This window comes from Harpegnathos saltator, unplaced genomic scaffold, assembly GCF_003227715.2.
Source record: "Harpegnathos saltator strain DR-91 unplaced genomic scaffold, Hsal_v8.6 scaffold174, whole genome shotgun sequence".
Lineage (NCBI taxonomy): Eukaryota > Metazoa > Arthropoda > Insecta > Hymenoptera > Formicidae > Harpegnathos > Harpegnathos saltator.
This window is the reverse complement of record NW_020229955.1, coordinates 582501-595096: the sequence shown is the minus strand read 5'-3', so window position 1 is coordinate 595096 and position 12596 is coordinate 582501. Positions and strand designations below refer to the sequence as shown.

The 12596-nt window shown below is 44.5% G+C and overlaps 2 protein-coding genes and 1 long non-coding RNA gene across 4 annotated transcripts; all 3 read right to left on the bottom strand.

Annotated features, from left to right (window-relative positions):
* Nucleotides 1–63: 63 nt before the first annotated feature.
* On the bottom strand, nucleotides 64–1819 carry trsn (translin). Its single transcript, XM_011151719.3, has 5 exons — nucleotides 1621–1819; nucleotides 1062–1167; nucleotides 689–904; nucleotides 528–607; nucleotides 64–461 (listed from the first exon to the last, which is right to left on the bottom strand). The coding sequence occupies exons 1-5, from the start codon at nucleotides 1690–1692 to the stop codon at nucleotides 210–212; spliced, it is 726 nt and encodes a 241-aa protein (XP_011150021.1). The 5' UTR covers nucleotides 1693–1819; the 3' UTR covers nucleotides 64–209.
* A 3420-nt stretch (nucleotides 1820–5239) lies between these two features.
* LOC109504449 (uncharacterized) lies at nucleotides 5240–9193 on the bottom strand. Of its 2 annotated transcripts, XR_003112689.1 has the most exons (3): nucleotides 8268–9193; nucleotides 6500–8189; nucleotides 5240–6435 (listed from the first exon to the last, which is right to left on the bottom strand). XR_003112689.1 is itself a non-coding variant. In XM_019844401.2 (2 exons), the coding sequence occupies exons 1-2, from the start codon at nucleotides 6647–6649 to the stop codon at nucleotides 5939–5941; spliced, it is 582 nt and encodes a 193-aa protein (XP_019699960.1). In that variant the 5' UTR covers nucleotides 6650–6840; the 3' UTR covers nucleotides 5240–5938. The 2 variants fall into 2 exon arrangements, 1 of the variants encoding a protein (XP_019699960.1); XM_019844401.2 differs by lacking the exon at nucleotides 8268–9193 and having other exon boundaries at nucleotides 6565–6840.
* An 8-nt stretch (nucleotides 9194–9201) lies between these two features.
* On the bottom strand, nucleotides 9202–10945 carry LOC112588220 (uncharacterized). Its single transcript, XR_003112690.1, has 3 exons — nucleotides 10527–10945; nucleotides 9707–10131; nucleotides 9202–9261 (listed from the first exon to the last, which is right to left on the bottom strand). It is a non-coding gene; the product is annotated as an uncharacterized LOC112588220 (long non-coding RNA).
* Between the last annotated feature and the right edge of the window lie 1651 nt (nucleotides 10946–12596).

The window sequence follows — 12596 nt, the reverse complement described above, 5'->3', positions numbered from 1 at the left end:
AAGCAGTTTCTTACAGAACATACGATAATTTTATTAGCAGTGCGCAATGATAAAAAGTACTTGTAGAATACACAAGATGTTTATTAAATAGTATCTTTATACCTAAAACATATATATTACGAAAATCTTTTTTTTTCTTTTTTATGGGAGTACCCATGTAAATTCGTTATATCTGTTAGTATAAATGTTCTAGAAAATATAGAAGGAATCTAAACGGCTTCATCTGTAGGCTGACTCGGAGGCATTGACTCAGCTGCAGATTTTAAACCGCGAATAGTCAAATCGTACACTACTTCCTCAGTTCTCTTCACATCATACTTGAGACAGTCGAAACGCTTCCTCAACATATCGTTCTTTAAGTTTAAAAGTCTAAATCCAGCATTCAATTCATTTAGAAATTGCGCGATTTCTATCGGCCGATTGTAATCGCCGCCTGTGACGGAATTTACAGCGAAACGACTCTGTAAAGTAAATACTATTAGTAAAAATTATCAATGATAAATTGTTATATAAGGAAACGCATATACCAATTCTGCAGATAACTGAAGCAAACCCAACAGATAATCCTCCAGATCTAAATGAAAACCTTCCTCTCTGTTATTTTTCACTATGAGCAGAAGGCAATTGTTAAATTGATATAATCAGAGAGTTATATAATGTATCTGTGAATGACTTTTATTTTGTGTACCTCCTAATATTTCTGCAACAGTTTCTTTGGTAACCAATATTTTGGCTTCAAGATATATTACTAAAGAAACTAAAAAGCAAAGCCTCTGTGTGACAAAACGCCACTGATCATGGAAACGGTAATACTGATCATTTGGTACCAATGCACTCAAACTTGCATATTGTTTTCTTACTTCTTCAAACAGTGTCCTTGCGTGTGAACAATATTCTAAGATAACTGTAAATTAATATTATATATTAATATAATTGTAGTTGATAATATAACCGTAAATGTATCATTTACTGTACATATTATTCAATAATTATTCTATGATGTAAATCTCGTACAGACAAGTCAATGAATACTGATAAAGTATATATCACTAGAAACATACTTGTTTCCTCTTGATCCTTAGAAATTACTACATTGTGAATATTTTGTAACGTTATCAAGATATCTCTGGCATTCTTCTCAATTTCCTTGACAATAACACGGATCTCCTGCAATCAGAGAACTCTTGTAAGTTTTTGTTTCTATATATTTTGTGTGACTCAGTTTGGCTTCTTAAAAAGATAGAGATAGAGAGGTCTTTTTATTAAGAATGATATTTAAATTCCTTTGAACGAGCAGATCCATTTGTTCTAAAGAGGTGAAAGTAGAAGAATTATTGATTGAGAGAGATAGCAGGAAGAGAGAGAAGCGGTGGGGTTCATTATCCGAATTCCAAGTGTATGATACCCTACATATGTAAACACAAACTAACCTGCAAAGAGCGCCATATGAAAGACTTTATGCAAAACGCGCTGTCACGCAAATTCGCGACTTCATTCGGTTGTGCGGTAGTTTTGGTTTAAAACGGCGTGTCGCTTAACATTTCATTCAACGCGACACTGACAATCTGGCATTTGGCACAACCTAAAAAGCATGACCGCTCGAGGAACGTTGATACGTACCTCGCGTGTTCCCTGCTCGTTGTTTAGATAGTCTTGAAACGCATTGAAAATCTGTGTTATTCCTTCGGACATGGTGCTTTCTGTAGTCGTTTGTGGAAATACAGATATTACACGATATTTTTTTATGTTGAAATAACTTGAAACGTAAATCTCGTGCACACTAATCGATAGCTTTGTCCTTCTTAGCTGAACTTTCTACACGGGTGTAGAAAAATGTATACAGGAAAACATTTTTATAGTAGATTTAACATTACGTTATTTTCTATTTCCATAGTATAGAGGAACTCGGAGAGTTACAGCAGAAAGAAATATATACATGTATACATATATTAAATAAATAAATACATACATTACCCATAAAAGTTGTTAAAATTGATTTCTTTCCGTCACACTAAACAGGCAAATTTCAGCAAGCTATAACTCGGGAGATAATTAAAATAATGAAATATTTCGAGAAATATTCTATAGATTGAAATTTATAAATTTTACATGTATTACTGAATACAAGGTTTACAATTAACTTTTACAATATTATGTAAATATAAATCGGGATTCGTCAAAAGCTTAAATTTTTTATACGAGTTTGTCGAGTTGTATCGAGCAAATAAAATATCACAGACAAGATAATTTATATTATTCGAAAGAATAGGTCTGTCTCTTTAATTTTCATTCCTCCAAATTGCAGAGTGATTAACTTTCACTGAGTTTTTTAATCTTCAAGCAAAAATAATATTTTGGAACTATAATCGCTCATAGTAGACGAATAAATTAACGCACAAAGTGCATTATATAATCAATAAAAAGTGTAAAATTTTTCCTTAGTTATTTTCGACGCAAACAAATTTGCAGTATAAAAACTTAACAGAAAAATTAGGTAAAAATGAAATGGTCGCCATTTATGTTATTTGATATACCTTATTTATGGACATTATTAATGTTTTGAATTTGATATTTCTGAAAAGTAGAAACTTCAAACTTTAAAACGTTTCCTGAACCACTTCGCTATCATTATTTTTAGCGAGGTTGAAACTTGAAATATGTCTAAGTTTGAATATAAGAAAAAGTACGATTGATTTATTGAAGTCATATCACGATTTCAATTTCTCGGTAAACATCGATAAGTATGATAGCGGCTCATAGCGGAGACTTTGAAACTAAACGTCGATTTTACATCCCGGACTGAAACCATTATCGACCAACATTTGTAGACTACTTAGTCGAGAATCGAACCGTCATAATGAGCTACGACACTGATGTATCTAGGCTATGTTCCAAAATTTACTGCCAATACTGAAAATACATAGTTTGTGTCACGTATATTATAAATTTTTAATGCTGGCAGTGAATATTGAAACACAGCCCTCGTCGGTGGCCGCGGATCACATATTTAACAATAATTTCTCAAAAATCTTTTCCTTGCAGGTAGCAAGACAAGAACAACAGAAGTTGATTGTCCGTCTTTGAGCAACTGATATAAAGCCAGCGGCACACGGTGCTTGTTTTCGTGCTGGATTGCTTGCTGGATGAAAATACTGCGTTCTGATTGGTGCATTTCCATCCATTTTCGGAAATGTACCAATCAGGACGTAGTATTTTCATTCAGCAAGCAACCCAGCACGAAAACAAGCACCGTGTGCCGCTGGCTTAACTCAGTAACGGCAGAGAGAAGAAGGAGAGGTGTCATGGGCCGCTTTTAGCCAAGTTCAATGTGAGGCGCCCTCTGTACAACCGTGCACATGAACTACGATGCCAATGTCCACGCCTTTTTTCTGATTTCTCCCACCACGCACTCACGCATAACCGGCTCAGTCTATAGGCCAGAGCACAGACTTCTGCATAACGCATAATATAGAACGCATAAGAGAATCAACCAATCAGAGTTCTTCATTTCTGTTCTGAGGAGGGAAATGAAGAAAACTAATTGGTTTATTCTCTTATGTGTTATGTATTATGTGTTATGCAAAACCCTGTGCTCTTGCCCTAACTCTGCAAATGTTAGAATAACAGCACATATTTAAAATCGCGAAATTTCAATTTTTAATTTCTCCTCAATGCTTGAGTGTTGCATCGTCTCCGGTTAACAGTAGCTTTTGCTGGACCTATATTACATTTCTGCCAAAGCTCGTCAAAATCAGTGACCCCAAGTTTGTTAGCAGCCCTTGTCAAATTATGGGCCAGAGCACAGACTTCTGCATAATGCATAATACACAACGCATAAGAGAATCAACCAATCAGAGTTCTTCATTTCCCTCCTCAGGACAGAAATGAAGAACTCTGATTGGTTGATTCTCTTATGCGTTGTGTATTATGCGTTATGCAGAAGTCTGTGCTCTGGCCCTGTAACCAGAAAGAATTAGGGCCAGAGCACAGACTTCTGCATAACGCATAATACACAACGCATAAGAGAATCAACCAATCAGAGTTCTTCATCTCTATCCTGAGGAGAGAAATGAAGAGAACTAATTGGTTTATTCTCTTATGCGTTATGTATTATGCGTTATGCAAAAGCCTGTGCTCTTGCCCTTAGTCTCGCTCGCGTCGCTGAGCGAGAACGAGAGCGAGAAAGAGGGAAAGATATTCTCGCTCGCGTCGCTGAGCGAACACGAGAGCGAGAAGGAGGAAATGATATCTCTCTGTTGCTTGGCACGCCGACGATTGCCGAGCGCGTGGTCCACACGGATAGACTGAGCTGGCTATATGTGCGTGCATGGTGGGGGAAATCAGAAAAGAGCCGTGGACATTGGCATCGTAGTTTATGTGCACGGTTGTACAGAGGGCGCGCGCTTCATACTGGGCTCAGCTAAAAGCTGTCCATGACACCTCTCCTTCTTCTCTTTGGTAATGGTTATAGCGTGGAATAGAACCTCAAAATAGTGCACATTTTATCTTACCAACTGAGCAAAATAATAGACATCAGGCTACATATTCTGTGTTCATAAAATGAAACATAGGCGCTCTGAAAAAGCGTTACAAGGAAATTGCAACCATAGCTTTGAACTTCTACATTTCAGAAATATTAAATTTGATAATAATGTTCATAAATAAGGTACATCAAGTAACATATGAAATGGCGACTATTTCATTTCCACCTTATTTTTCAGTTGAGTTTTATACTGAAAATTTATTTGTGTCGAAAATATAATAATAATAATAATTATTATTATTATATTATTATTAATTTATTTTATTATTATTATTTAATTATTTAATGTACGTGTGCGTTGATTTGTTTGTTTTCTGTGAGTGATTAAATTCAAAATGCCATTTTTGGTTCAACATTAAAAAATTCAGTGAAAGTATAATCACACTGCACAATCTGGAGAAATGAAAATTGAAAAGACAAATCTATTCTTTCAAATAATATAAATTATTGTCTATAATGTTTTATTTGCTCGATGCAACTCGACAAACTTCATAAAAAATTAAGCGTTTGAATCTCGATTTATATATTTATATAATATTGCAAAAGCTAATTAAATCTTATATTCAGTAATGCACGTAAAACATAGACGCTTCAATCTATAAAATGTTCCTCGAAACATTTCGTTATCTTAATTGAATAAAGCATTATTGTATTAAATAATTTATTTATATTATAAATAATAAAATATATAGTACTTTGATTTATCTACTTATCTATTAACAATTATCATATGTGCTGACAGACTATAGTCAGTGAGCGAAGTTTATATGATTTTTTGCTTTAACACTGAGTAACTCGTCAGAAGATAATCGCACTGTAATCGAGTATGCAAATTACAGAGGAAAATCCATTCTTGTAAACGTACTATTGTCACTTGCGTGCGTCTGTGCATTTACATGATTGCAACTTGGCAAACATCATAAAAAATTATTATAATTTGACAAATGTTGATTTATATCTATAGAAGCGAATTTAATATATTCACACATGCATCGAGCGAAAAAGCTAGTCCAGAAACAAAAAACAATAATCTCTAAACAATTATCTCCCACGATCGAGACGGAAGTGGAATGTTCGTTCTTACATAAGCGCACCGAAGATCCTAAGGAAATCTTTTGATTTGTTGCGTTGTGTGTTTTCCTTATACTGTGCGACTTGATCGTGAATGTGGCGTTTCTCGACCGGCTCAAGAGGTTGAGCCTCACGTTTGCCAGGAGAGCGCGATACAATGTGGCAAATTTGATATCGCGTCGCGACATGTTCGCGTAGCGCGAGCGGCGGCGTTCATAAGCGCGAGCGAGCGTCTGCGTCCGCAAGGTCTCTGGCGGTGTATAAATAGAAACCAGTAGGTCCTGCTGCGCGCGCGAAGTCGAGGAAGGCGGGCGGCTTGGAATTCTACATGCCGCACACTACCGCCGCCGTCGCCGGCGCACGCAGATCGTGGAGGATACACACCCCTGCGGGAATCTGCAGGCGTGTCATTGATCCCGATACGCGGTTGAGCATCCGCGTCGAGGGACTCGTTTTATGAAAAAATCTGCGCCCACGTTCATGGGTGCGAGAGCTCGCTCGCTCGCTCGTGTTCGACTTAGCGTAACGCAGAATTGTCAGCCGTCGTCGTGGTCGTCGCCAATATGCCGATAGTCGGAAGTGTCGAAACGGCGTCTTCGTGAAACGGCCGGATTCTTTGCCAGTCTCGGGAAACCGGTACCAATTCGACGGCGGGCTGCGATTTCGACGCGAAGATGGTTTCTCGCGGCCGAGACGGCGTGAAGTCTTCTCTCGCACGCGAGCGTGCATCCACAACGTCGACGAATCGAACTTGCAGCCGCGATCGCCGCCGCCGCCGCCGCCGCCGCCGTTGCTTTCATGGATTTCAGCTTTCCGCTCACCTGCAAATATAGATCACACCATCGTTATCCTCTTCGCGTCTTTCTCTCTGATGGGGATAATTACGGAAATTTTGCTCGCGTTATCGCACGTACGACATTGTCAGTGCGCGTGTCCTGAGTCTCACTCACAGTGGATCATCAAGGAGGAGACGAGGAGACGAAGAAGCGCGCGGCCTTGCCGCGGCCTTCGCTGCAAGCACAGGCTATACTTCATTTTCGATAACTTTGCCGTTGCTCGAGCGCGCGCGCGTGCTTCGCGCCTGCATTCTGTCCTGTAAAAATGATATCGTCCTGTTTCCCGTTCCTCCGGGACGCGTTGCGAACGTTCCCTTCGCGCAGCGTTCACGATGATGGTGCGATAGCATTCGTGAAAGCTTGCGGTATCTTTCCTCGTTATGTAAAACGGTCAACAGCCCGCTTGTGCGTACGTTCGCGTACACATACGAGCGAATGAAGCTCGTTGCAAAGAAGAAGGAGGGGGGGGGGAGAGAGAGAGAGAGAGAGAGAGGCAGAGAGAGGAGAGAGACGAGAAAGAAGAGAAGAAAAAGAAGAAGATGATAATGATGATGTTGATGATGATAATGATAACGGTGGTAACGATGGCGACGAAGAAGATGCTGGTGAGACCGAAGTGGTCAGGCCAACCCCGATGAGCTTCACATTCTTCCAGCTACACGTTCGTCCCAACGAGATCCAGGTTGCGGCGCTCGTCGTGAATTTTTGGTACCTCCGCACCCCGAAGCGGACGGCTCGACGGCGCGACGGCGTCCTCGGTGCGGGGCGGCGCGCACACGCTATTTTTAGCGGCGCCGATCTTATCGCGCCGCGAGAAAATAACGCGAGCATATACGGGCCCCTTCCGACAAGGGGCCCACGTGAAGGAACCTCACGCGTACTGGCCCTGAGGCATTCCCAAGTTAACAACACGCAGAGGCTCGCGCGCGCGCATTCGCTCGATTCGCATGGACATTGCAAACACCTCGCGTGCACCGGCACGACGGTCGCGCGGTTCCCCTGGAAAAGAGAAAAGCCCGCTCTCGCTACTGTGTTGCGTGATCAGGGGGAGTGACATTTCCAAGGGAGAGCGAGAGCTGCGCCGAGAGCGGCGAGCATTTGCGTTTGCGATCGACCTTACGCCACTTGTTGAATATCTAATTTTAAAAAGAAAAAGTGAGCGAGCGAGAGAGCGAGAGAGCGAGAGAGCGAGAGAGAGAGAGAGAGAGAGAGAGCGAGAGAGAGAGATAGAGAGAGAGAGAGAGAGAGAAAGAAAGAGAGGGAGTTATATAATGGAATAAAAATCGAAATAAATCGTCGAGAGGCCGTAAAGATTGGACTCGGCGCGACGAGCGCGAACTATAAATAAAGCCGATCTTTTAAAATCACTTTCGCCGCGTTACTTTCAAATCACGGACAAACGCAACAACACACACAGCGCGCGGCGTGCAACAACGCAATCGCAGAGGGCCCAGCTTGTGTGATTCAATGTTTGCGCTTTAAACAGGTTTGCACGATCGGGCATAAGCAGCGCGCGGCACGTGTAAACGGGCGCTGCAACGAATCATATTTACGCGAGCGAGCGAGCGAGCGAGCGAGCGCGTGCGAGTACGTGGAGACGTGGACATCTGAAAGGATATAATCTGCGGAAAGCAGGAAGCAGAAGGATGAAGAATACACTCTCGAGAATCCAGCTTGAGAGGCGCGCGCGCTCGATCGCTAATATTCTCTCGTCGTAGTTGTGAGATTCCTCGCACGATCTGCAGATGTAACAGCTGCGATTATTCGAAATCTATACGGAGCAGGAAGCTTGATTCGTGTGATTAACATCCTGTTACCTGGGGAGCAGACGAGAATTCTATCGTAGAGACAGAAACATTTCCGTAGCAGCTGGCTACTCGGTCGACTGATGTCTCTGTGATGTCAATCGAGTTGTTTCCGTTGTTGCAGCAACCGAGACATCGTTCCTCGTTATCGAATATTCATCTGATTTTCTTTTTCTTACGCGTGAAATAAAATGTTTCTTCTTCGTGTACAAGGAAGACCTCCGATGACCGTGTGCAGCATTTTGAGCGTTACTTCGAAGAAATTAAGCAAAGCCGATATATATATATATATATATATACCTTTCTAAATCCGAAAATCCCGATGTTTCCACCACGCAGCCTCCGCCGCGTCTCCAGAATACAGTCCTTGCTCCACATTTCCATGCACTTGCGCGCATCGCGCCGCGTCGACGAGAGACGAATGTTATCAATGGAGAGTTACCGCCGCCTAGCACGCTCTCGGCTCATTCTCGGCTTGGCAAACGCGCAAAATCGAAACCGCGTCGAGACGCGCGTTCGAGATTGCCCTGTAAGGCTCCGCGAGAGATCTCGCCGGCTCGCGATGTGAACGGCGCTTTAAAAACGAGTATGCGCGTAACACATGCAAAATGCAGCGGCGGTAAATGTCAGGGTCATCGGCATACGCGAAGCGAACTATCAGGTAAATACCAATTAAATGCCAATGGCTCCGGCGGATTTATACCTGTAGAAACGAATATTTTCTCACATGCCAATCGAATTAAAGGCCGAGAATGCGGCGATGGCGCGTCAGATGGCCGGGAAACGAGGACGTTAAATACGGCCGGATCATCGTGTTGTTACTCCGGAGTTGTTTGCGTTGTGCCGGCTACTTCGGCTCCTGCTTCGAGTATCGGTATTTGCACGAGAGTCCTCTTCTTCTTTCTCTATTTTTTTTCGTGCTCAATTCCATGTCTCTCCGGGACAAGCGCACACGATGCGGAGAATTCTGCATCATTCATCCGAGCCTTCCCGATCCAGCGACGGCCTGCAAAACGGAATAGCATAATTGGAGCGGACGGATCTACGAGCCATAAGCAGAAGGAGAGGAAGAGGAAAAACGTTTCATTATTAATCGCACGTCCTCTAGCTGTCTTGAGGCGCGATCATCTCGCGACTATGTCACGTTCTTACGTGGCGTACTGGAGGAGAACGTGCGAGAGCGCGACGCCACTGATATCGAGAGATAATAAATCGAACGAATGATAAACGGAGACTCACTCCGCGATGTACGCACGTTAATGCGTCGAACGTGCTGGCGCGTCTATTAATTCCCCCGGAGGGAAAATGTACCGTGAAAACACACCGATAGATCTTGTCCGCTGGCTCTCGGAGCAGAGGAGGAGAGCCGAAACCTAGCGCAACGAATGCCGGTCGTTTGCTCAACGGTGCGTTTTAGACGCCGTGATTATTCACACTACGGTTTTACTAACGGTTATCCGTCGTAGCTGAAGCTCGCGCAGCCTCCACTGAGAGGGGAGAAGCTCTATTTGCTCGCTCTTCCCTCGGCTAGGTGAGGATGTTCAGCGTCGCGCTCCAATCAAGATTCAATCGCCATTTACCTTCAAAAGAAACAATGTAGATCGTAGCGAATAAGTAATTGTACTCGCCTGCCGGCGGCTATGTTCGCGTCGGCTTCGGATGATACGTGGAAGCCGCCAGCGAAGATTTCTCTCTCTCTCTCTCTCTCTCTCTCTTTCTCTCTCTCTCTCTCTTTCTCCCTCTCTCTCCTCCTATCTTCCTCTCCTGGCTAGAGAACACGTCCGTAATTAAAATCGTAGACAGCCGGGAATTAAGGTATAGTCGTCCTGAAGCTGAATCCACACTGGAGACCGCAGGAGCGTCATCACGTCCTTCCCTGCGCGTGAAAAGCAACCCCCGCAGGTTAATCTGAAGGTCCAGTCGCGAACAATCACGCGCGTTGAACCTGATAATTGAGTTGTCGAGCAAATTAACACATTGTCAACCGCGCGAGTTCCCGGCCTTCGAAAAACATACTTTTCTTGTCAACGCGCTTTTGCGCTTGTGCGCTTCTGTGCGCGACGAGGACTCTCGACTTAGACTCCTGCAATTTTTGCGCTGCAGGGATTTCGGTGCGACGAAATGTAACGACAAAACTGATCGTTTCTCCTTAGGATCGTCGAAAGCCCAGATGATCAATCGGTTGCTCAACGATTTGTCGTGAAACGGAGAGGATCACGCAACATGCGATTGGCAATGTGTCAAGTGTCGATTTCTATCCCAGAGAATCACCTCATCTCTCCTTCCGTTGTGTGAACTTGACGCAACAAGTCGGAATAGGAGGAAGAAGAGACGCGCGGAGGGTGAGAGACGCGTTCGTTTCGCGCTCGTACGCGAATCAGCTTAGTCCCGGTGGTATTGGTGGCGCCGTGCCGAAGAAACACGCCCTCGGGCGCAATCTTTTTACGTCATGGCTCGAGAATTTCCTAGCCGGTCGATTGCTCGCCATTGCGAGAATCACCGTGCCGGGCATGATATCGGACCGTTAAGGGCCCCACGAGGAGCGCGATTCGCGCGCGAGGAATCCGAGTGGTGTCCGAGCAAATCGACCGGCGAAATCGTGAACGTTTACCGCCCGCTCGTTATTGCTCTCTGCGACGTTGACTGGACGTTTCTTCTGTGAATCCTGAAAAATACGAATTTTTTAATTCCAGTGAATCAACAGCTCGGAGGGCACAAATTCCTGAAAGCTGCCTCAAAGAGCGGTATTCGCAGTTGGATCTTACATTTGAGGCCATTTAAAAAAAATGCGTTCTTATAAATTGCTATAACTTCTCGAAGAAATTACAAACCGGCCGACTTTGACCGTTAGTTTTGAGTTGATTGAAGAAAGATTATAAGGAGCTGGGAAGAAGCTCGCGCGCTGTTTGAGAAAGCATCCGAGAGGTTACGCCCGACTTGAGAAATGAGTCCCGACCGATTCTTCCCGTCCCACGTTTCTAGCAGGGAGTCCAAGAGCAGCTGAGAAACACTCTTGAGCCGTCGCATCGAATTCGCAGTCTGATACTCCGGACGTCTCCTCGCCGGTCGAGATGTTTACGCGTTCCTCCGCTATGCAACGTCGAGCGTCTCTCTCGACCGACGACGTGGAGTCCGCCGCGCGAGCGAACGCGCACGTAGTTACATAAAGGCCTAAGTATAGCGTATAAACGTCCACACTATACAATTATGAATTTTATGCATCCCATTACGCCGAGATTACTTGAAGCGTCACTTGTCAGCGACGTACATAGTTGCCATGCACCACTACCACCACCACCACCACCACCACCACCACCATCAACACCAGCACCAGCACTGCCAGCTCCGCCAGCGTGTTGCATCTCCGCCGTACCTCGCACTTTCCTCGTGGCGTCGTAGCGATTCATGAGAGCTACGTACGCACGGCATAGGCTGGTTAAATTCGTTACGAATGCAAAACGCGCCTGAGATACCTTGGGAACGTATGATAAAAAATGCCAGCTGATGTATAATGGATATCGCCGCGCTGCGGCTGGATTGCCTCGTGCGGAAAGACCACGCCACATCTTCAGCCGTATCGGCAAGATTTTTCCCGCAAGATCTTGAAACCTCATAATAGCGACGTGAAAAAAAAAATACATATAAGAAACACAAATGATCCATAACGAGCTGAACAAGGCGTGGTGCGTATACCGTAGAGCTTGTCTCCGGCTATCCGACGAGAGAAGCGCGAGGAGCGAAGAAACGAAGCCGCGCTTCGTTCAGGTAACAACGACCAGGCACGCTGAACTTTGCTCTTTGCCGTATGGATGCTGTTGCTCGGCGGGAACCTTATTACGATCATTACTACTGTCGTTTCCCCTTTCGCAATGCGAAGCCGTGCGTTCGAATAGCCTCCAGTGGAGGGATTTCGATTTACGCGGTACTTCGGAAACGACGACGACGACGACGACGACGACGACGACGATGCGACCGAGACGAAATTCCGCAACGCGAAGTAAAGCGATCTCGACGTCGCGTTACGACGACTACGATCCCGGTTATCTGTTTGTTCGCTCGCGATCGAATAAATTCAGTCGCGCGCGGAAATGTCGGGTCTGCGATCGCGCGGAGAAACGGCGGCGGTTTTCCGCTCGAAAGACGCTCGAGAGCGCTTTGCATTTTGTTGCGAGCGCGCGCGAAACGAGTCTCTCGGCCGGGTTCCAGCGGGTCCCGAGGATCTCCGACTCGCCGGACTAGTTAATAAATTATCGTAGTCCGCCATCTTCATCGGCGCGTACCACGTTCGCGCGTGTAGGCAATTGCAAAATAAGCCCGCATGATTCGCGAAAAATAGTGAAG